The following is a 26632-nucleotide window of genomic DNA, read 5'->3' on the forward strand; positions in this document are numbered from 1 at the left end:
AAACTCTGGAACTCTCTACCTGTGTCTGTATTTCCACCTGCCTATGACTTAAACTCTTTCAAAAGAGGAGTGTCAAGACACCTCTTACGTTAACTGGACCCTCCTTTTAGATTTTTTTTGTTTTTTCTCTTTCTACTTTCTTCTTAACAGGGCCTGGCAACCAGCGGGATTTTTTTTTTTTTCCAACACTTTGTTTGCCCTTGGCCAGTGCCCTTGTAATGTAAAAAAAAAAAAAAAAAAGTTTCGGGGGCGCGGCAGAAGAATACGCTTTGTTGTGGTTGTAGGGCGAGGAAGATGGCGTCTCAAGTCTCTGAACATACGCCATTTTGGTTGTTTGCACTGTCTCTCTCTCTCTCTCTCTTGGTTATGGCTCCCAAGTGTAAGGTTCTGCCTCTCTTGATTCATCAGCCCCAGTATCTCCAGCACCTTCTGGAGCTTCCTCTACACAATAAGCCTGTCTCTCCCTCCCTTGCAATGCCTCTTCCAATGTGCAAGCCAACCAAAGGAATAAAGATAAGAATTTTTTCTTTTTCCAATGTTACGACTTACACCGAAATTCGGGTTACGAAGCGTGTCAGGAACGGATCTACGTTGTAACCCGAGGACTCCCTGTATATATATATATATATATATATATATATATATATATATATATATATATATATATATATATATATATATATATATATATACATATATATCAATAACATGAAAAATATATTCAAAACACTGGAAAAAGTCAATCTGACATCAATGTAAAGCAGTTTATGGATCTGCTGATTCCTTTAAATATTGCAAGGAGTATGAAGAAACACTGTTAAAGTAAATGTCAAAAAAAGGGAGAGGGAGAAAAGGATTGGGATACATTTGTAGACTTTTTGGATACAGATGTTAAACTTAGTATACAGATCAGGATATATGTATGTTTTAGCACATCATACAGGCATGTGCTGAGAGAAGGGTCAAGATCAAGATGAGAGAGGTGATGAGGGGTAGGGTCGAGAGCCGGTAGTCGGGTAGAAGGAGAGAAGGGGTGAAACCAATTGGTTGCTGTTGTGGGAGTGCTCCCTACTTGTTTTTCATGGTGGATTTTAAGGTTGAAGAGGTGGTGTGTCTTGATAGGGTCTCTGATCAGCTGATGGTGTGTATGTTGGTGAAGTCTGTGATGCACTGGCAGTGTGATTTGGCTGGTAGGTCGAGATGTCAATGGTCACGGATCATTTCTTGGACACGTCAGTAACAACAATGAATTATCACCACTAAGGTAAATAGTGTAATTTGTCACATGTATTTATTTCCGTGACTCATGCAGCACCAGTTGTGAGTGTACAAGTTTAGTAAGTGTTAAACAGTAGTAGCAGAGCATAGTTGGCTGATGGCCAGCTGATGAGTGATGAGAAGGTAAAGATAACAAACATGGCATCTATGATTAAGAATCCACTTCTACTGTAGGATATTAAAAAATTAACAGTGGAAAGGAAGATGTCTCAATGTGGAAAGGAATAACAGATTTAGGCAAAAATACACAAGCGTTGGTGGTACATCTAAAGTTGAAAGGTCATACTAGGGAAGTGACAAACCAGGTTTCAACAATGTATAAAAAGAAAGACAATGGTTTGGAAATTCTTTTGGATAAACTTGACGAAACATTCTTAAAGGAACCAGAAAGGAGAAAGTTTATGTCCTACCAAGACATTCTTAAAGGAACCAGAAAGGAGAAAGTTTATGTCCTACCAAGACGTTGAGGAATGTGTAAAAAAGGAAGGCATTCCTATTTTTGACTTCATGAGAGTTTTGGTGCCAAGTATTTCAAGACGAAAGAGAAGGGTATGGTATTACCTGATGAAGTTCTAGCATTTAGGTTAGTAAAGAACTGTAAGTTAACAGAGGTACAGAGAAATCAGGTGATGGGTTCAACAAAACCATTGTCATTCAGATGTGAGAACCACACTTAAAAGAATGTTTGAATCAAACACTGGATCAAGCAATGGAAGTAATTATGGAATACATGTAAAGGCAGAACTCCTGTATATAGCAAAGGCTAGTGACAAACAGGAGAGAGGTGTTGAACCAAGAACATTAGAGTGTGAAATGAAAGAACAAGAAGCTGTCATGTGAACCACAAATTACAGAAACCAGAGAGGGTATGATAGAAGTTGGGGTAGACGCTATGGTAGGACTGGTAGATACATAAGGTGGAACCGGAGATATGTATGACAAGAAAAAAGATGTTCTGAGTGAATCTGGAAACCACTGGGTAAGAAACTGTGATAAAAGGGAAGATATGGAGAACAAAGAAATATGACTAGATTTTTTTTTTTTTTTGAGGATCATAGCAATACAAATAAATTGAGGAAAGAGATTATTGGTTGTGCAGTGTTAGATACAGGATGCAATCTGAATGCGTGTGGTACAAAATGGTTAGAAGAGTATGAAGAGTGGATGGACAACAATGCCAGTAAACTTGTAGAGGAATATGCAACTACAAATTGTTTCAGGTTTGGTGATGGAAAACATGGAAAAGGATAAAAATGCCTGGATATATCGGCAAGGAGAGGATTGACTTTGTGACAAAGTCATTGACCCTGATGTACCATTGTTGTTAAGTAAAGCTTTTATGAAGAGCATGAGCATGGTGATAGACTTAGTAGATGATCAGATTAACTGGAAAAGGGGTGATATCAATGCATTGAAAATTACAAGTACTGGTTACTATGCAGTTCCTATCAACAAGGCTCAGAACTTTGAAGATGAAGGTAGCTTTATGAAGATTGTCCTATATACTCATGCATCTGAGAACACAAAAGAAAGGCGTTAAAATTATATAAACAATTTGCCCATCCCTCAAAGGAAAAGTTATTCAAGCTGATTGAGGGATGCCAGTAACAGAGATGCAGAACTTGAAAAAAGAGATCAGAAAATTTGAGGAGACTTGTGAGACTTGCATTAAATTTAAAAGAACTCCTTTAAGGTCAGTAATGAGTAAGCCCATGGCTAAGAACTTTAGTGATGTAAGAAGCATGGATCTAAAGGTCTGGAATGAAAAGTACTTTTTAGTAATGATTGATATGGCTACAAGATATTGCAGTGCATGTGTAATTAAGAGTAAAAGTACAAGTGATATCATTGATTCAGTAATGAGATATTGGATGGCTTTATTTAAGACACCAAAGAAAATTTTGAGTGATAATGGAGGTGAATTTAATAATAGTGAATTTAGAAGTATGTGTGAAAATTTCAATACTGAGATGATGTGTACTGCAGCTGAAAGCCCATGGAGTAATGGTGTTTGTGAAAGACTAAATGCAGTACTGAAAGACAATGTGTTAAAGATTATGGAAGAAAATCAATGCAACATAGAGACAGCACTAGCCTGAGCTGTGGCCCCCAGGAATGCCTTGCACAATAATCATAGGTTTTCTCCAAACCAACTGGTTTCTGGTTTCAACCAAAACCAACCCAACATTGGAGAGGATGGTCCTCCTGCACTGGAAAAGATAACATCTTCCCAGATTGTTGCTAACAATCTTAGCACCTTGTATAAATTTAAAGAAATATCTATAAAACCAGATGCTAATGAAAGAATCAAAAGAACTCTCTCACAGAGCATTAGGAAAACTAAAGATGAAGATGTAGAAAATTGGTAATTATGTGTACTACAAATGTGAAGGTGAGGACAAATAGCAAAGTCCTGCAAGGGTTATTAGGAAGGATGGAAAGGTGAACATCTTAAGACATATAGTGTGGGCGCATGTATGTTGAATAAAAGGAGCAGTGTTTCAAGATTATGATGATATGAACAGAAGAAAACCAGATAAGAAAGATCACAAGATCAGTGCAACCACTAACCCAGCCCAAAACAATATCGATAGTGTGAGTGAGTCTACTGAAGATATCAATGGTGACAGAAATGAACCCGAAACGAGCAATGCAGGTGAGCATGAAACACAGAAAGTTGTACCGAAGATGGGAAAAAGGAAAGAGGTTACATTGGAAGACTCAAAAGAGAAAGTTAATGTCAAAATATCAAGCAGAGCAGGCAAAGATACAGGAAAATATAAAGAATGCTACAACTTTCAAAATGAACACACCGGACAAAAGTCCTGGATGGATTTTGGAAAAGATGTAAGTTATATACAAAAGCAAGAGGATTCAAAGAGGAACTGGATGAAAGGATTCCCACCAAGTCACCAACATGTAGCAAGGAAGCATTTAAGATTAGCATTGACCAACATTTTAATGAAGAAATGGGTATGTCACAATTTACATAAAAACTGCATTCCTGCAATTGGGAAGTATACTTGTGGCCACCACCAGAATCTTTCTGTGAGAATGTTTGGAAACTAAAGAGAACTGTGTATGGTTTGAATGATGCATCTAGTGTGGTACAAAACCATGAAGGATGAATTATTAAGGCTTGGAATGAGAATGTCAAAGTATGATCCAGCAGTGCTTATGTTTAATGAATGGGATATGCTAGAAAGAATAGTGTGCATTCTAATTGAAGATATTTGCTGGGAAGATAGTAAGTACTAATTTGAAACATATATAGTATCAAGACTAAAGAAGGATTTCCTAGTTGGCACCACTGAATCTGGACTTTTCAAGTATGTAGGAATTAATGTGAAAAAAGAGAGTGATGGAATAAGTTTGGTTCATCAAGTGAAGATAAGTCAAAGGAAGAGTCAGACAAAAAAAATTCCAACTAAATGAAGAAGAAACACTTGTATAGATCAGTTATAGGAGAGCTGAATTGGAAGGCCAGATATTTCATTCGATGTTTGCTCCTTAAGTACAAGGTTTGGATGATGTAGGAGATTTAATGGAGGCAAACAAGGTGATAAGAAAGGTGAAAACAGATCACATAAGCCTATTCTTCCCAATTTTAATGGGATATGTGAATCTGGAATGTTACAGTGATGCATTGTTTACAAATCTTGATGGTTGTGGTTCTCAAGGTGGATTCATCATCTTTCTGGTGAATGAGAATAGAAGAAGGTGCCCTGTTATGTTGAAATCTAAGAACATAAGGAGGATTGTGAAGCCCACACAGGCAGCTGAAACACTAGCACTGCTTGATGTAGCTGAAAGTGCATATGTCCCCAAGTCGGACGCCTCTCTCAGTGATGACCACAAATGCCTTGACACCTCCCTCAACTTTTTCTACATTAACTTCTGCAACATTCACGGCCTTAGATCTAATTTTCAATGTGTGGAACACCATCTCTCCTCTACTAAACCTCATCTTCGTTTCCTCACTGAAACAGAGCTGTCTCAGGCAACTGTTACCTCCTACTTTCTTTATTCTCATTTTCGTTCCAAAGCTGGATGTTGCGTCTATGTATGCAACGACTTTACTTGCTCGCGAGCCCACACTCTTGAATCTTCTGAGTTTTCCACCATCTGGGTTCGACTCAACAGTCACTCTCTAACTAAATTAATCTGTGCTGTCTATCTCTCCCCTAATTCCTCTGACTATAGTAAATTCTTTGACTATTTAACTTTCAAAGTGGAGCACATTCTGTCCCTCTACCCTTTTGCAGAGATTTTCATTCTTGGAGATTTCAATGTTCACCACCAGCTTTGGCTTTCATCTCCCTACACTGACCATCATGGTGAACTAACCTTCAACTTTGCTATCCTTCATGACGTAGAGCAACTGGTGCAACACCCTACTTGTATTCCTGACTGTCTTGGAGACATACCCAACATTCTTGATCTCTTTCTCACCTCTAATCCTTCAGCTTATGCTGTCACCCTTTCATCTCCATTGGGCTCCTCCTATCACAATCTCATTTCTGTATCTTGTCCTATTTCTCCAATCCCTCCACAGGATCCTCCAAAGTGAAGGTGCCTCTGGCATTTTGCCTCTGCCAGCTGGGGGGACTTGAGGAGGTATTATGCTGATTTTCCCTGGAGTGATTACTGCTTCCGTGTCAGAGACCCATCTCTTTGTGCTGAACGCATAACAGAGGTGATAGTATCTGGCATGGAGGCGTACATTCCTCATTTTTTTTTCTCAACCTAAACCTTCTAAACTTTGGTTTAACTCAGCCTCTTCTCATGCTATACATGATGAGAGGTTGCCCACAAAAGGTACTAGAGCCTTCCATCTCCTAAATCTCATGCACTTTATATATCTGCCCAGAATCATGCCAAGTCTGTTCTTCAACTTCCCAAACACTCCTTCATAAGTAGAAAATGTCAAAATCTTTCAAACTTAAACTCCCCTCGAGACTTCTGGCATCTGGCCCAAAACATCTCCAATAACTTCACTTCTTCATCTTTCCCTCCTTTATTTCATCATGATGGCACCACTACCATCTCTTCAATCTCTAAAGCTGAACTCTTCTCTCAAACCTTTGCTCACAATTCCAGCTTGGATGATTCTGGGCTTGTCCCTTCCTCTTCTCCTCCCTCTGACTATTTCATGTCTACAAATAAAATTCTTCGTAATGATGTTTTCCATGCCCTTGTTGGCTCAAACCTTTGAAAGGCTTATGGTCCTGATGGGGTCCCTCCTATTGTTCTCAAAAACTGCACTTCTGTGCTTGCACCTTGCACAAACTCTTTCAACTTCGTCTATCGACTTCTAGCTTTCCTTCCTACTGGAAGTTTCCCTACATTCAGCCTGTTCCTAAAAAGGGTGACCGTTCTAATACCTCAAACTACCGTCCTATAACTTTAATCTCTTGCTTGTCTAAAGTTTTTGAATCTATCCTGAATAGGAAGATTCTCAACATCTGTCACTTCACAATCTTCTATCTGATCACCAGTATGGCTTCCGTCAAGGTCGCTCTACTGGTGATCTTCTGGCTTTCCTTACCGAGTCTTGGTCATTCTCTTTTAGAGATTTCGGGGAAACTTTTGGTGTAGTGTTAGACATATCAAAAGCTTTTGATTGAGTCTGGCATATAGCTTTGATTTTAAAATGACTTCTATCCTTCTCTATGCAACTTTATCTCAAGTTTCCTTTCCAACTGTTCTATTGCTGCTGTGGTAGACAGCCACTGTTCTTCTCATAAATCTATTAATAGTGGAGTTCCTCAGGGTTCTGTTTTGTCACTCACTCTCTTTCTATTATTCATTAATAACCTTCTTAACCAAACTTCTTGCCCTATCCACTCCTATGCTGATGATGACAACCTACATCTTTCCACGTCCTTTCAGAGACGACCAACCCTTCAGGAAGTCAACAGATCACGCAGGGACGCCACAGAATGCATGACTTCCAATCTTTCTAAGAATTCTGAATGGGGAAGAGAAAATCTAGTAGTTTTCAATGCCTCAAAAACTTAATTCCTCCATCTATCAACTTGACACAACCTTCCAGACAACCATCCCCTCTTCTTCAATGACACTCAACTGTCTCTCTCTTCCACACTGAATATCCTCGGTCTGTCCTTTACTCATAATCTTAACTAGAAACTTCACATCTCATCTCTTGTTAAAACAGCTTCCATGAAGTTAGGCGTTCTGAGGCGTCTCCACCAGTTTTTCTCACCCCTCCAACTGCTTACTCTATATAAGGGCCTCAGCCCCTGTACGGAGTACTCTTCACATGTTTGGGAAGGGGGAGGCTTCCAGTCACACAATTTTACTAGATAAGGTGGAATGAAAAGCTTTTCATGTCATCAACTCCCCTCCTCTGACTGACCGTCTTCAGCCTCTTTCTCACCGCCAAAATGTTGCATCTCTTTCTATCTTTTATCGCTATTTTCAAGCTAGCTGTTCTACTGATCTTGCTAACTGCATGCCTCCCCTCCTCTTGCGGCCTTGCTGCACAAGGCTTTCTTCTTCCTTCATCCCTATTCTGTCCAACTCTCTAATGCAAGAGTTAACCAGTACTCTCAATAATTCATACCTTTCACTGGTAAACTCTGGAACTCCCTCCCTGCATCTGTATTTCTGACTTCCTACGACTTATCTACTTTCAAGAGGGAAGTATCAAGGCATTTGCTCCCTAATTTTGGCTGACGTTTTTCTCTTTGCAGAGAGCCAGCACTCAAGTGGGCCTTTCCTTTCCTTTTTTTTTTTTTTTTTTTTTTTTTTTATACTGGCTGGCTCTCTTCCCTAAAGGAGAAAAAAAAAAAAAAAAAACATTGGGATGGGAAAGAAAGTTTTTATAAAATGCTTTTTAGACAATAAGTCAGTTGTTGATCCCTTGATATTAATTAATAAGATGGAGGACAAATATCTGAGAATTAACATTGCCTGCTTAACCTCTACACTAAGGACAACAGAAAACAGTTCATGGCATCATATCCAAGCTGGGTTGGGGTGGGGAGATACCTGACTCAGAGGCAGCTCTCTCTCTCTCTCTCTCTCTCTCTTCACTACGATAATATTGATGATGGTAAGTGATTTTTCATGACAAGTACATACAATAAGAAATAAACCAACACAGACTTTAGAGAAAAAGATTATAGTCTGCCTTTCAGTGGCCATTTTCTGAAGATGACAAATGAGAGAAAATGCTAATATTTAAGGTAAACTTATCTATAAGAACAATAAGAAAATAAAAAAATCAAATAATTATTTCCAGCATAGCACATCAGTAGTTAACCTGACATAAGTCATACACCTTTGAAATAATGAAGAAAATCAAGTATGCTATTGTATCATAAATGACCAACATTCTGAGAGATCTCATACAGTATACAGGAAAGAAAACACTCCATCTTAGCAAAAAGCAGGCATGACAAATATGTGCATCATCAGATATATCACGAGCACTCCGACAATGCAAAATGTACATCATCGAGTTGAAGGGTTGAAGAGATATGTTATGTAAACAAGAAATCACATCAGTAGAATGGATTGCTACAACTAAGCAAGTGGAAAATTGCCTGACAAAGAGAGGGGTGCATAAAACATAACTCTAATTGAAGCAGCTCTCTCTCTCTCTCTCTCTCTCTCTCTCTCTCTCTCTCACTCTGGCTGATGGAGTGGACAGTGTTGCCACTTTTCCTGGCCTCCCCCACCCACTTGCATATTTTTTTTGCTATACCATGAACTATAGGTTGCAGATAAAGTGGTATCTCGACATACAAATTTAATTAGTTCCGTGACGATCGTTGTTTATATATATATATATATATATATATATATATATATATATATATATATATATATATATAAAAAAAAAAAAAAAATCGTACATCAAATAAATTTTCCCCATAGAAATGAATGGAAATATAATTAATTCGTTCTTGATACGAATTTACCCCCCAAAAAATTAATACGCTTTAATTACCAAACAAATATAGATTTAATATAAGATAAATACAATGTTTATTGTATGCATGACATAAATGTACTATACAGTAATACTCTGCTTAACGAATGTTCGTTTGACGTATTTCCGGTTTAACGTACAATATAAAGTTAGACTAAAAATCCACATAACGTACAACCACATCCGTTTTAGCGAATTTTCTGGGTTTGAATTTGCCGGGTGAGGGACCGAACGCGGTAGTTTCGTTGTAATTGGCTGGCTCCTGGAGCTGGATCCAAGATTCTTTAACATCAGAGCAACCTCTTACAGTGAAATGGCATCCATGAACGCTTGGAGGGACGGTGACAAGGTTGCTTTCAGGTTGCTCTGAGGTTGCTGGGAACACCACCTCTCCAGGTGGTGTTACTGTCTTATATATGCATTTATGTTCACAAAACATTTCTATTAGCTTTTTACAAACCTTGCCCCCAAGAAAGGATTGTTTTGTAATACATAAAGTGAAATCTTACATGGAATACCAAAAAAATAAAGCAGAGATGAGATGAGCCACAGACGAAGCGGGAGACTTGCGGCCACTCGGCCGCTTCTTCTTCTTGTGACCCTTTTGTTTGCGTGTTACTTTCATCATGATGTTTTATGTTTTCACTCCTCTATTGCTGCTATAATGGATATAATATCTTGGTATTCATATACGCTCATGCCACGAGGATAACCTTGACTCCGTGGCACTGAGTGATAGTGAATTACTAAAAAAAAAAAAAAAAAAAAAAAAAAAAGTCCGTTCATCCAAAAGAATCCAGGCTGAAACTGCTAGTTCGGTTGGCAGCCCTGCCCACCCCCGCCACCACTAAACCTTCCCGACACTTAAATTTTCTTGAAGTACATCTATTTTTCTTCAAGCTATAAACTTATATATCTATTAAGTTAAATTAAGAAAAAGAAATGTACTTGAAGAAAATTTAAGTGTCGGGAAGGTTTAGTGGCGGCGGGGGTGGGCAGGGCTGCCAACTGAACTAGCAGTTTCGGCCTGGATTCTTTGGATGAACGGACAGTAATGAAATACTGCAGTATTTCATTAATAATTCACTCTCACTCAGTGCCACGGAGTCGAGGTTATCCTCATGGCATGAACGTATATAAATACTAAGATATGATATCTATTATAGCAGGCAATAGAGGAGTGGAAACAAATATTATGGGGAAAATCAACACACAGGCTAAAAGGGTCACAAGAAGAAGAAGAAGCGGCCGAGTCGTCGCGAGTCTCCCGCTTCGTCTGTGGCTCATCTCATCTCTGCTTTATTTTTTTGGTATTCCATGTAAGATTTCACTTTATGCATTACAAAACAATCCTTTCTTGGGGGAAAGGTTTTTAAAAGCTAATAGAAATGTTGGTTTGTGAACATAAATGCATATATAAGACAGTCTTCCCAGCAACCTGGTGGTTTGTAAAAAGTTAATAGAAATGTTGTTTTGTGAACATAAATGCGAGAATGTGAGAGAATTTGTACGTAGCTCCTCTAACTTCCAATGACTCATATGACATCATAAAAGTAGTGGTAAACCGGTGGCCCAATATGCTGCCAAACGTATATATATATATATATATATATATATATATATATATATATATATATATATATATTTTTTTTTTTTTTAACCCATGTGGTATGTTGGGGACCAGCCCAGAACGCATTCACCCCTATTTCCATTATTTCCTATGCGAAAATTACATCTACTTAGCGAATTTTCGCTCTACGAACAGCTTTGACACCCTCTATTCTGTTCGTTAAGCGGAGTATTACTGTATTGCACAAAATAACAACTTAACCTGCAAAACTCGGGACACATTGATAGACGTTCATCAAGCAAGACTCAGGGCACGTCGATAGACGTTTAACCTTTTTATGGCTATATTTTGGCTATTTTCTTCTCGTTTTCTTTGTTTGTGAGCTGGCAACACACATCAGGAATAAATATATGCTCTATGTCACTCTGTCACCAACGATGAATGGTGGGAGCGACACTGATTTCACGGTGCCTGATTCCAACACCTCTCCTGTGCGACTAACTTCTATACCTCAGAGAGAGAGAGAGAGAGAGAGAGAGAGAGAGAGAGAGAGAGAGAGAGAGAGAGAGAGAGAGAGAGAGAGAGAGAGAGAGAGAGAGAGAGAGAGAGAGAGAGAGAGAGAGAGAGAGAGAGAGAGAGAGAGAGAGAGAGAGAGAGAATACAAGGGGCCCGTTTTCTATCGCTCTAGCCAAGGCTGCTGAACCTGATTGGATGCCCATGTAAACCGATGATACCACCTCATTCAACCTGTGATACTTTAGTAACCATGACATCTAGAGACTTCTGGTTTTTTGCATTGCAAAGAGGAAGAGTTGCTTGTGGGCAGAACACCATTTATACTCACTCGTTTATCCAATTTCTAAGCGTAATTATTATGTGAATACAGGCTATTTTGTATGTTTCTTGCCAAACTTTTACTTTTGACTTTTGGGACCCATGATCATAGGGTCTTGAGTTCATAAAACTTTAAAAAATACACACTGCCGAGGAGCACAGACGCATACATGCTCAAAGGATGAACAACGATACACAACACGGGCTGAATGTTCGGGTGGACGCGGGTAGCCGAGTGATCACTGCGCCACCTATTGATGGCTATTCGTGTCTTAAAAATATCTTTGTATTTCATGGTGTAAATTATATGAAATTTATCGTTGTATATAAAAAAAAAATTTTATATTGGGGCGTTTGTATCTTGAGGTATTACTGTACAATATGTATGTATATATGTATTTACATATGTACAGTCATAGCAGAAAGTTTGGGTGAAAATTACAGGCCGCCCAAACTTTCTGCTAAACTCAAAACACGAAAAATGCCTAATCTGCGATGAAACTTTTCGCTATTTTCAATGGCATGGTTTGTACCACTAGTTAGCAGAGACAATATGCACGACTTGGCATCTCTGTTGAGTTGCTCCCAGGCCTATTTGGTGTCAATGTGCAAGCATATGTCATGCAGATTGCATGTTTTTTTGTGGTGCTTTTCGTGTTTTTGCGTCAATAACTCTAAAATGGAAAGTGGTAAAGAGCTGGGAAGAGACACAATTGTTGCTATTATAACCCTCCATAAGGAGGGCTACAATTGTAATGATATTGCCACTCGTGTGGGAATAGGAGTGTGGCAAGCTCAAAAGTGGACCAAGAAATTTCAAGATGGAGGAGGTTATGCTATTCCTAACTCCTAAGCTTCACTCTGGTTGGCCAAGGAAGATGTCAAATCATACCCTTAAGGTCATTAGGAGGCAGTTGGATAGAAGTCCAACACTCACAGCTAGAAAACTGAAGGAAAATAATCTTTAACTTCTTCAGGATGTCTGTAAGATGTATCTCAGATCATTTACTCAAAGATTTATAATATTGTAGTTGTTGTGCCAAAGTTCTTCCCTTGCTAAGTGCAAAAACATGAATAATCACATAGGTTTTTGTACTAAATGTAGGGATTGGACCCTAGAAGACTGGAACCAAGTCTTGTGGAGTGATGAGTCAATGTTTGTGGTGTTGTCGGGCTGCAGATCCAAGTGTGTGAGGTGCCACATACATACTGTAAGTGAAGGCTGATGATGGATAACATAGAAGAGGAGGACAGAAGAGTGGGGAGGAGGAAGGAGTTCACCAGAGGATGAGTCACCATCCATGAATATGTCTTTGTTAAATTTCTCCTGATGTGATTCCTGTGAATCCACTAATGGAGTGCTATGGCTCACTAACACTTGCACTCTCACCAGATTCCTTATTTTCATCACTAATAAGCCTCTTTAGTGCCATCCTAAGTTTCTAAAAGAAAAATCACCGAACAGAACGCAGAAATGTTGTTTTCTCAAGACTGCGACAGGACTAGGGATGCGCACCGGTATTACGGTAACACCAGTATTACCAATAATATGGTATCAGAACTATACAGTGGCTGCTGCGAGAAAGGAGATGACAGAGCTTTGTATATAACCAAATGTGCAGCCGTTTGATTGCCAGATATTTTCCCCACTAATAAGCCTTTGGTGTTAATTAAGTTTATAAATGAAAAACTACAGATAGAATGCAGGAGAATGTTATTCTGATGACCACGGCAACACAAGTCACAACTGGCAGAGGGGGAAGGGGGAAGCCAAGGAGCCTTTGCTTATAACCACGTGTGTGGATGTTCAACTATCAGGTATTTTTTCGAGTATCAAATCAAACTTTTGCATTTGAATACAGTAAGCCCCCAAATTTAGCGAAACCCTTATTTAGCGACTATCTTGAAAAAGGCCAAGCCCTCAAGTTTAGCGATTTTCTCTCATATTTAGCGAATGTACCGTGCTACACTGTCCTGCCTCCCGCTCGCTCTGAGCCAACTGTGTTGTCTGTTTGGCTGTGATGTCAGCCCCACAGTGCCTCCGGCATTCCCGCTCGACACTTGAGCTATTGTGTGTGTTAATCTAGCGTGTGAACTAATTTTTTGTGCTCCCATCCTCGCTGTTTAGCGAGTTTCGCTATCACCATGGCCTCCACTAGTGGTTCGGGGGTGCTGATTCTCGTGAAGGTGGCGATGTTGCAGCTGTAAATGGGGACTTTGGGCGGACGAAAGACTGATTGGTATTTTTCCCTATTTAAAGTAGTATTCAAATTTGGTGAAATTCCAATTTAGCGATGGTTTTGGCAGACTAATAGGATTGCTAAATGTGGGGGCTTACTGTATATATTTATATATATATATATATATATATATATATATATATATATATATATATATATATATATATATATATATATATATATGATGAATAAATTAAGTGATTTCAGTCATCTCCTCCATTTCATCTGTGGTGCATGGCCTTGACAATGCTGGAAAGCATTCCTGTCAAATTTTGTGGTTTATACAGTAAGAACATTGCTTTTGTTCTCAAATAAACTTAAAGATTCATGACTTTTCATTTTTATCAAAGAAATGGATGTACTCACATTCATGTTGAAACAATAAATAGATAACACATCACATACAAGCATGATTGTTGTGATTTATGTTGGAGACCAATGGGCAGGAGAGTCCTGATGGGGACCATGCCTAAATGCTAAATGTAAAAAAGGATTCATAGTAGCTGAAATAACTATTGTATGGTGAACTGAAGCTCTTTCATGACTCAAAATTAAGTTAACTTATTCTTAATTAACTTTGCAAATTAACTACAATTACTCCAAATAAAATCAAGTTATGTTTATCATAAATGTATTTAGATGTGGATTGCATACTTAAATGAGCTCAAAATATCATTTTCATTGCTAAGTATATTAATACAGTAGGATTACTGATAATAATAATAATAATAATAATAATAATAATAATAATAATAACAATAATAATAATAATAATAATAATAATAATAATAACAATAATTATCATTATATATAATAAATACCTGGTACTGATGGTAATCCAACTGGGGGATTTCCTACAGAAAGAACATCAGCTTTGAGCTTCTCATATTCCATATCACTAAGGTTGAGGTCTACTGGACCAATGGGCTCCTGCTGATGGCTGGCTTTCTGTTGCTTCATTTGTTCCAGTTTTTCTTGTTCTAGTAGATCTTCTATTAGCAATGGCTGTTCCTGTTGCAAGGGACATTGTCAGGCAAGAAGTATTTACAACATACACATGAAATACTGTATCTATTTGCTTTATCCATATATATGGATAAATGAAAAGGCAAATAGAGGAAAAAATAGAGTACTTAAACATTAAATATAGAAAGATTATGACAATAGAGTTATTGCCCACTTAATCATATCTCGAAAACTATATAACAGAAATCTCTGCTCAAAGTGAAAATAAAATGAACCATAGGTTTTTGTAAAATTGTTTTTGTAGTATTACGAGAGAGAGAGAGAGAGAGAGAGAGAGAGAGAGAGAGAGAGAGAGAGAGAGAGAGAGAGAGAGAGAGAGAGAGAGAGAGAGAGAGAGAGAGAGAGAGAGAGAGAGAAAAAGGGGGGGAGAAACACTTTAGCCTTTTTGCCCATTTTGTAATATTTTGCTGCCTAACATTCATATACTACATACAGTATTAATAAAAAAAAAAAAAAAAAAAAAAAATTACAGAGGAAAATTAGTCATAAAATTTATCAGCTACATCACAAGGTATCTTGTCTCAAGACAGCTGGCCATTGTAACCAAACAAATATTAGGTTTAATAATAAGATTTCTGGTGTGATGCATTATATTCAGCAAACTCATAAATGCAACACTCTCAATGACAGCTAGTGATCTCTTGACTGGCTCATCCTTAATGTCAGTCTCAGGTGTACTTTAAGAGGCTTTTGGCACCTTTCTGACATTATAATTTCTTATAACATTTTTCACAACTAACTGTTCTACCTAGCACTTCATACTCCTAATTCATTTTCATGAAAAGGAAGAAAAAAAAAAAAAATAAATAAATAAAAACAAACACAGGTTAATAAATACATGTAAATATATAAGTAGATATAAAAAAATAATAAAATAAATAAATGAATAAATAAATAAATAAAAAATCCAAACAACTGAAATACAATTTTAATTCTATCTCCTTTGTTTTATGTGTCCTCATTATCTTACAAAAACAAAACATTATCAATAAAGGAAATAATTGTCTTTTAAATAAGAGAAACTACTTACAGAAAGTTAGACTAGATAATACATGTTCACAGCATACAATACATGCATCAGTTATGTAATTGCAAAAGAAAAATTAGCTTAAAATGTTGAACAAAAATAACTAGGTAATAAAATAAAGGAAGCAGAACAAATGGTTGCAATAATTTGGAAGTAATGTAGAGAACAGAAAAATACAGTGACATAACAAAGGAATTATAGCTGGGACACATAATTTATTAACTAGAAAACAATGTAGAACAATACTGCTGATGTAATTGTTCATTTGTGAGGTGTGAGGCAGAGCTAGGTGGCGCTGTCAAGCGTACGGGACCAAAACAAACATCATGTTTTTAAAATCAAAGGTTTATTGAAACACCAATTGGCCTGAAGAGACTGAATGATGGTAATCCGGATAATGAAAGAGGAAATGTGAGGAGGCTGATAAACATTAAAAGGGAGATAAGATACATGAAGGAGGTGATGTCAAGTATGATGGAAAAACAAACAAGTTAATAAAAGAAAACACTGAACTAAACGTGAGATTAAAGGAATGTGAGAAAGTAAGAAAAAAATCAAGAGATGAAAGAGGAGATGCAGGAGATAAAGAAACAAAGCTATATACTAAAGACTACATGTTGCAACTATGAAGAATCCTTAAGGAATCTACAGAAAAAAATACAGGATAGGGAGGATAAAGTGGAAAATGGAATAAGTGAAAGCAAATTGGAGGAATTACGAAATGAATGGGAACAGGAACAGGAAGAGGAAAAGTTAAATTTTCACAGGTAGTAAGGAAGCAAATTCAGGAAAAGACAAAGGACACTATTATACAAATAATTAAGAAGAAAGAAGATCTAGTGAGGGATACAGTAGATAAGATGAAATGTATCTTAATTTTTGGGATGAAGGGAGAAAAAAAAAAAGTTCATGAGAGAATGAGGAGACAGAATTGGCCAAAACTATTATCAAACAGGTCTAGGACAGCACACAGGAGTTAGACTAGGATGTGGAGGAAGAGATTAGGTTGGGAAGATTTAGTGAAGGGGGTAAGATACCAATACCAATGAAAGTGAGAATGAGATAGTGGGTGGCAGTGGAGGAAATTATGACAAGAAAAGGGATAAAAAGAGAGATGAACCTGGAAGAGAGGGAGAAGGAGAAAGTGTTAAGAAATAAAGCTAAGGAAAAAAATGAGAAAAGGACAGAGACAGAAAATAAATTTCTACTGGAGGGTTCTAGATATGAGACTAAAGAAGAGGTACCTTCAGATGATGGAGATCATGGAAGAGGCAAGAAATTAAGAGTGACTTATACTAACATAGATGGGTTGTTATCCAGTGTGTTGGAGGTTAGGGATTATTTGAAAGAAAATAGACCAGATATAACGTGCATCTTTGAAACTAAGCTACGAGCGTAGATCCATGTTAACTTTAAGGAGGAGGTATATAATAGCTGGAGAAGAGACATGAAGGGAAAAGGGGAAGGAGGAGTGCTAATAATACTTCATGATAATACATGTGTGGAGGAAGTGCAATAAGGTGATGGCATGGTGGAAGTAATGGGAGTAACAATCAAAACTGAGGAATTATAAAAAAAGAAGAAGAATAGTTACATGTGTGCCACGTAAGACATATACATCGGGAAATGGTTAGAAGTTCATTAAAAGAAGGAAGAGTACCACTAGAATGGAAGAGAGCCAACATAATCCCAATATTCAAAGGAGGAAATTCAACTGAGCCATTAAATTACAGACCGGTGTCACTTACATGTGTTGTGGGGAAGATAAGTGAAATTGTTATCAAAGAAAAATGGGCTAAATATCTGGGAAAAGTACAAATTATATTGAACAGACAATTTCAGGACAGGACAGTCATGTGTGTTGAACTTAAGTTTCTACTCAAGAGTAATAAGACTGGAGAGCAGAGATGAATGGGTGAACATGGTATACCTGGACATAAAAAAAGGATATTGATAAAGCCTCTCACAGCAGCCTGCTTTAGAAGTTAGAGAGCATTGGAGGAATGATAAGAATTATGTTAGATGGGATAAGGGATTACTTGAGGGACAGAGATGAGAACTGTGATCAGAGATACATACTCATCTTGGGGTAAAGTAACAAGTGGAGTGTCATAAAGGTGTTAGCCCCCATTATGTTTCAGGTATATGCAAATGACATACAAAATGGAGTAAACAGTTATATTAATTTGTTTGCTGATGATGCAAAATTGCTAAGAGTAATCAAAACCAGAGAGGACTGTTTGCTGCTGTAGGAAGATATAAACAAAATCTACGAGTAGAGTAAGAAGTGGAAATTAGAGTTCAATGGCAAGAAATGTCATGTAATGGAATTGGAAAAGAGTAAGAGGAGACCAGTATGGAACTATCTGATGGGAGAGGAACAAATATTGAAGACTATAGAGGAAAAAGTTCTGGGAGTGACTATACAGGAAAATCTGACCTCCAAAAAAAACACATAAGTATGATATTTGGATTAGCACATAAACTGTTGACTAATATTAGAGTGGCATTTTAATTCATAGACAAAGATATGATGGAAAAAAATATTATGAGCACAATACATCCTAAACTGGAATATGCAGCAGTGATGTGGTCACCGAGCGTTAAAAAGATGTAAAAAGATTAAAACAGATCCAGAAGATAGGTACAAAGATGGTGCCAGAACAAAAGGACCTAACATATGAAGAAAAGCTGAAGGAAATGGGACTGCCAACCTTAGAAGATAGAAGAGAACAAGGATACCTAATAACAATGTGGAAAGTAGTAAATAGCATTGAAAAAATAGACGAGGAAGACCTGGTGCTGTTGACAGAAAAAGCTAGAGGGACAAGAGGACATGTAAAGAAGATTAGGATGAGGCAGCATGTGAAGGATATTGGAAATATAGTTTTCCATATACATATATCGGTGGAAAAGTGGAATGCATTAAGTGATGAAGTTGTTACAGCACATAATGTGCATAACTTTAAAGAAAAAATGGATAAGTTGAAACATGGATACAGGACACTATGAGCCCCGGTTGAACCCTGTATAATACAACAACTAGGTAAATACACACACACCATAAAAATTTTGATAAAAGTCAATATGGAGACAGGACAGCACAAGTCTAGTGAGACTCTTATATTGTATTTCACAACTAGATAAAAACACACACATACACCATATAGTGTAGTGGTTATCAGGCTTGGCTCACAACTGAGAAGATCTAGGTTTGAAGTCCCAGGTGTAGTGAGGCAAATGGCCAAGCCTTTTAATGTGTAGCTCCTGGTCAACTAGCAGCAAGAAAGTGTGGGATGTAACTTGGGGGATTGTGGCTAAGTTGTTCCAGTGTGGTGTGTGAGTGGTCTCAGTTTTACCTATATATTGATCAGTAAAACATCTGAGTTCTTTCTTTAGATGAATGACTGTCTGGGTAACCAGCAGATGACCAAAGGTGAATGACACACAGACACACAAACACAACTTAGCAAAGTTGCTAAGAGTTATCAAAACCAGAGAGGACTGTCTGCTGTTGCAGGAAGATTTAAACAAGATCTATGAATGGAGCAAGAAGTGAAAATTGGAGTTTAATGCACCACCTATCCAACCCTTCAGGAAATCAACAGATCATGCGGGGACGCCACGGAACACCTGACTTCCGATCTTTCTAAAATTTCCGATTGGGGCAGAGAAAATCTAGTAGTTTTCAATGCCTCAAAAACTTAATTCCTCCATCTATCAACTCGACACAACCTTCCAGACAACTATCCCCTCTTCTTCACTGACACTCAACTGTCTCCCTCTTCCACAATGAATATCCTCGGTCTGTCCTTTGCTCATAATCTTAACTGGAAACTTCACATCTCATCTTTTGCTAAAAGAGCTTCTATGAAATTAGGTGTTCTGAGGCGTCTCCGACAGTTTTTCTCGCCCCTCCAACTGCTTACTCTGTATAAGGGCCTTATCCGTCCCTGTATGGAGTACTCTTCGCATGTTTGGGGGGGTTCCAGACACACAGCTTTGCTTGATAGAGTGGAATCGAAAGCTCTTCGTCTCATCAACTCCCCTCCTCTGACTAACTGTCTTCAGTCTCTTTCTCACCGCCGAAATGTTGCATCCCTTTCTATATTTTATCGCTATTTTCATGGTAATTGTTCTACTGATCTTGCTAACTGCATGCCTCCCCTCCTCCTGCAGTCACGCTGCACAAGGCTTTCTTCTTCCTCTCATCCCTATTCTGTCCAACTCTCTAATGCAAGAGTTAACCAGTACACTCAATCATTCATCCCTTTCACTGGTAAACTCTGGAACTCCCTCCCTGCATCTGTATTTCCGAATTCCTACAACTTGTCTTCTTTTAAGAGGGAGGTATCGAGGCATTTGCTCCCTAATTCTGGCTGACGGTTTTGCACTTTTGAACTCTTTGGAGAGCCAGTGCTCAAGTGAGCCTTTTTCTAACTTTCTTTTTTTTGCCCTTGGCTGGCCCTCTTCCCTATGAAAAAAAAAAAAAAAAAAAAAAAAAAAAAAAAAAAATATATATATATATATATATATATATATATATATATATATATATATATATATATATATATATATATATATATATATATATCAAGCAATAAAAAATTACAACTCATAAGCTAAATACAATTCTGATGGGAAACTTGTGAGATGGAGATGCAGTGATTAAAGCTTGGCAGAGGCAATGTTGTTGTTAATCCATGGTTTGGTTTCAAGCATGTTTTTTGTAAAGTAGGCTATTTGAACAATAATGTTTTTAAAATCAATTAGTTCACAAAAAACGAATAATAATTAGTATTTAGGCAAAATTTATGCAAAGGTAATGATGAAGACATGAGTCTTGGTTCACCTTTATGACAAAGATAAATCCTGCCTGATCATTGCCTTCCTGAGCTGCAGGAAGGCAGCACTTTCTCTTGTGAAGACCAATTTCTTCCAGACAGAATCCTTCAACTGACAAAAGTAGAATATATTGTTTAAGAATCTGGCTGAGAATGTCTCAGGCGGATCCCTCCAGAGGCAGCTTGGGTGCACATGACATCATAGAGTCAAGTTAACCTGCTTTATGTTATTATTATTATTCTATTTCTTTGTTTATTTATTTCATTATTATTTTTTATTTAAATTTTTTTTTTTTTTATGTTTTTCAGGATTTAAATACCTCTGTATGATCACTCCCAGACCTTTTCCTCTTTAGTCTTCATTATTTGTTCCTCTCCCATCAAACAGTTCCATACCGGTCTTCTTTTACTCTTTCCTAGTTCCATTATGTGACATTTCTTGGCATTAAACTCCAATTTCCACTTCCTGCTCCACTCATAGATCTTGTTTATATCTATCTGCAACAGCAGACAGTCCTCTCTCGTTTTGATAAACTCTTAGCAGCTTTGCATCATCAGCGAATAAATCTATATAACTTTTATCCCAGTGTGAATGTTGTTTACATAAATCTGAAACATAATGGTGGCTAAGATTGACCCTTGTGGCACTCCGCTAGTTACTTTACCCCATGATGAGTATATATCTCTGATCACAGTTCTCATTTCCCTATCCTTCAAATAATCTCTTGTCCATTTGAGTAAAGTTCCTCACAGTCCTCCTATGTTCTCTAGTTTCAAAAGCAATCTTCCATGAGGGACTTTATCAAAAGCCCTTTTAATGTCCAGGTATGCTGTGTCTACCCATCCATCTCTGTTTTCAAGTCCTGCAATAATTCTTGAGTAGAAGCTTAATAAATTTGATGCAGATGACCGACCTGTTCTGAACCCAATATGACTTGCTCCTCTTCTAGAAATTTAACCCATTTTTCTTTGATAATTATCTGTTGATAATAACTAATGATAATTAATTGTGTGTGTGTGTGTGTGTGTGTGTGTGTGTGTGTGTGTGTGTGTGTGTGTGTGTGTGTGTATATATATATATATATATATATATATATATATATATATATATATATATATATATATATATATATAAATATATACATACATACATACATACATACATACATATATATATATATATATATATATATATATATATATATATATATATATATATATATATATATATATATATCAGTGAAGGCTTACAGTTAAATATATACAGTCAAATGTGAGCCTTCACTGCTGAATTTTATCAAAGCTATTTAATTAGTAAACATGAATTCATGATTAAAAAAATGCCATAATATAAATATTGTTTTGCCATTTACGATACCTAATTTCTGAAAAAGATAGTGGTTAGTATTCATAATATATATATATATATATATATATATATATATATATATATATATATATATATATATATATATATATATATATCACACACACACACACACACACACACACACACAGTCAACCATTGAATAACGTAAGTTTCAATAACATGATTTTGATTTAACCTGATTTGATATTTAAAGAGATATGACTAAATAACATAACTTATTTGATTTAACAAAGGTTAACTTGAACGAATGACATCACATGTACCCACACTACTTCTGGTGGGAACCATACTAAGATGCTCTGGGACGGGATCTAAGAAACTTAAAAGTGAACAGAGTAACTTCCAGCTGCGAAATGGTATCCATCAACATATATGGGGACATCGTTGTCATGGTAACCAGGTTACTAGCAGGGTGTTAGTAAAAACCAGCTCCTGAGGTGTTACTGTCTCCTATATACATTAAATGGTCACAAAACATTTCTATTAGCTTTTTTGCAACCTTTACCACCATGAAAGCATTGTTTTATGAAGCAAAGTGAAAGTTTGCATGGAAGATTAGGAGGAGGTGCCACATTTGTCCGCTGCCTATTGGCGTCGGCTGCTTCTTTTTCTTGTGACCCCCTAAGCTAGTGTATTGTTTTCACCACAATGATTATGTTTCCACTCCTCTATTGCCTTTTTAATGGATATCATATCTTTGTTTTCATATATGATCATGCCATGAGGATCATCTTGACTCCCTGGCACTAAGTGATAATGAACTACTGTACTACTGAAATACCACTTCCCTCTACATGAACTTTTCTCTTTTTAACTTCATATGGCAGAGGAGTCATTGGGGCATGCAATTCTCACATATAGTCAGTAAGCGAAGCAAAATCTGAGTACGAGTAAGAATTGCATGTCACACTGAGTCTTTCTCTGACAAAAGTTATAAAGAGAAAAGTTCATTCATAGGGAAATGGTATTTCAATAGTAGTTCACTATCACTCAGTGCCACGGAGCCAAGATGATCCTCCTGGCATGATTGTATATGAATACACTCAACCCTCGTTTTTCTGGACTATTTGGTGCAGGCACCAGTCTGGATAATGCAAACGAGTCCTTCGTTTTACTAAATGTGGAATTCTGTCACCTTAAATTTATTTAGAAAATGCAAAAATCCAATTTATTTTGGTTTTGGTTTCCCTGACCAATCAAACCAAAATAAACTTTATCTAAGTTAACCTAACACTAAAACTAACCTAAAAATACTGTGTATTTAGGCTTATAAGTCAATAATTTGACCCCAGAATGTTGTACTATAGGTTTACCTTGCAGGATAAGTCAACCCCACTAAACTATTACTTAGCCTGGCCATATGCTGTCTTGAGTCACGAAGTACTAGATGTAAGTTTTATCTACAGTAAAATAAATAAAACAATTCAAACAGACTGAAAACACCAGCAACTTCAAGCACTTCAACATAAGCAAGCTGTCAGTTTTTACTTTTTTTCTCTACTCACCTATTTCACCACTATATCAGATGAATATTTACTTTTAAAATGCTAATGATAACTGTCCAACATCCTATAGTTCTGCTTCAAACGTAGGAACAAAAATGAAAGCAACTGCTACTCATGGGGACTGCACATACTATTGACACTTGCTAACTTGAACTAATAGGGGGAAAGATTGGTCCAACAAACATGAATGTCCAACTTAACAAATTCCTCAACCCCCTTAAAAAAAAAAAAAAAAAAAAAAAAAAAAAAATATATATATATATATATATATATATATATATATATATATATATATATATATATATATATATATATATATATATATAAAAAAAAAATAAATAAATAAATAAAAAACCTGCAGGACTTTTTTTCATTTAATTTGGGGGATTTGAAATTTTAGGATTACATTTGTCTCTCCAAAACCTACATAGCCTAAATTACCAGATGTTGTAGTCTATTTTTTGATAATTAAATAACCTTTCCACCAGGAAGCCATTTTCAAATGTCTCATCTAGTTGCATCGTAGCATGACTCACACCCTGTCCATTATGTTGCCAGGCATGAACAATAATGTTCTTATAGGCATAAATTGACAAGGATTAGAATCAGAAACTTTAAGAAGTGAAGACAATAAGAAAAAACCTTGAATCCTCACCTCCTCTCTCCCCTCCATCACACGTGTCCCTCTAAGACCCTTGCCTCATTCCACGCCTCACTGCCATCCTTTTCCACCATCTCTATGTCATAAGACTGCTAGTGTCTTTGCACAGTTTTTTCTCACTACCTTCATCATCACAACTATACATCACATAACACTATTACAAAACACGATGTTAAGACAGAGGTATAAAGCTGGACTACATGAGTAATAAATGCTTCACTGTATCATTATCTTACTTCAACACACTAATGACAACTCAGAAAGTGTCCAGTTCAGGAGTAAAACAGCATATTGCCGTGACGCTGCTGATGGCGCCTTCCCAACCCTCACGTATGAGTGAATAATATTATCTAGAGAAGCAGGGATCTGATACATTATCATCTTATTATGTTGTAGGAAGTCACTATTGTATACACAATCATGTGTGAAAATTTCATGTCACTCTGATGAATACAAATAGCAAAACAAGGATGAAATTATGAAAAATCTTTAAAAGCAAATATCTTGAAAAGTGTTTTTTACACTTCAATAAATTTCAGAAAATTGGTGTAAACTCAGATTGACTTTTGTTTGATATAATTTCAAACTACAACAAAAATGCAGTTTTAAATTGGATTTAAATTTTTGATAATGTAAAAAAAAAAAAAAAAAAAAAAAAAAAAAAAAAGACAGGCAGTTCAACTCAAGACTTCAATCCCTGGGGTTGTCAGAGTCCAACTTGTCACGAAATCCAAGTTATTGAGGCTCAACAGTATTCCTAAAAGGAATATGTTCAAGGGTGATGTGAATATTTCATAGGCAAGGGGCTCACGCAGGCAAGATTGGACTCCTGGTTCAGGGAGACAGATTCTTCCTTTGCCATGTTGTGCAGAGGAATGACATTCTGTAGTAAGTAAGAACAACTATGTACCTACATAAATACCTTAGTTTATTACTATTACATATTTTATTGATACAAAAGGTAAAAATATAATACCTCAAATAATCTAAAAAATGAAGTTAAAAATTTTGCATCTATACAGCTGTTCAAATGGAATGCTTGTCATTAGGTGGCAGAACTGAGCAGTCAACCATGATCATTTTGTCATGAAATGATTATGGTTTTGGCTTTTGTATGAATGAAATCTTCTATAATAATAATAATAAACATTATGTAAATACGTTATTGTTCCTACTTACTACAGAGTGTCAGTATGTGCAGTCCTCATGGATAGCAGTTTTCGGTTTTTACTGTGTCTTACTGGAATAACATGTAAACACAGTCCTTAGGCCAAGTTCAGTAGCAGTTTTTTCAGTATGCTGAAGCACTGCCAGCTTCACCCTGCACAATAGCATTAAAAAATCTATTTCGAATGTGGAATCGCCACAGCCACCCATTGTTCCCCCTAAAATCCTCTTATCTATTTCTATGCCAGCTTTCTAGCTTCTGCACACACCACTTTATAACAGCAGTATCTAATGGAGGATCTTTTCCACTCTTTACATTTTTCCTTGGTGCACCGTTACCACTTTTACTTGATGATGCATCCACACAATATATGGCAGAATATTCTACCAGCTTATCTTTTGATTTACTAATGTCCGGCACAAGTTCCTTGGTGGACATACCATAATCCTCACAAACATTCATAACACTAGCAAATTTCTCTAATTTTCTTATTAATTCCATCATTTTAAGTCAACTAGAGCCACTCACTTATGCCCAACACCCTTGGGAGACATAATCTAAGAGTTCTGAGATACTGAAAAAATTTGCTCACTGATACCAGACAATACATAGTGTTCACTTGCATCAGCTGGAATTGTTTACAACTGCCTGCTGCGGCGGCGCTGACATCTATTAGCCGTTTCTGGATGTGTGTGAGGCACGCATGGTTTGAATTCATTCGTTGTCTGTCTGGACTGAAATTATTAAATTATTAACTGGATACTGTCCGCACTACCCAAAATTCAGATAAATGAGGTCCAGATAAATGAGTCGAGTGTACAAAGATGTGATATCCATTATAGCAAGGCAATAGCAGACAAATGAAGCACCTCTTCATCTCCTGCATTGCTTTTGGTGTTCCATGCAATATTTGACCTAGTGATGTATTTTTTTTTTGTTTTGTTTTCTTTTTCGTCTAAGGTCAGAGTAACAAAATCTCCAAAATAGGCAAGACTTTCCCAGTGATCAGGAATATAATCCCCCTTATTACTATTGTCCTCTATGGGAAACTCATCTTTGAATAATACAATTTTGAATAATGCAACATTTTCAGGAACGTAACCCTCGCATTAATCAAGAGTTGACTGCA

The 26632-nt window shown here is 36.8% G+C and overlaps 1 protein-coding gene across 1 annotated transcript in view; it reads right to left on the reverse strand.

Annotated features, from left to right (window-relative positions):
* Positions 1-26632, reverse strand: part of LOC123518657 (histone-lysine N-methyltransferase 2C-like) — a gene marked incomplete in the record, with an annotated part of 371622 nt that overhangs the window by 55460 nt on the left and 289530 nt on the right. Inside the window, 1 exon segment of the mRNA XM_045279595.1 lies at positions 14704-14893. Coding sequence (XP_045135530.1) covers positions 14704-14893 — 190 coding nt within the window.

This window comes from Portunus trituberculatus, chromosome 44 (assembly GCF_017591435.1).
Source record: "Portunus trituberculatus isolate SZX2019 chromosome 44, ASM1759143v1, whole genome shotgun sequence".
NCBI lineage: Eukaryota > Metazoa > Arthropoda > Malacostraca > Decapoda > Portunidae > Portunus > Portunus trituberculatus.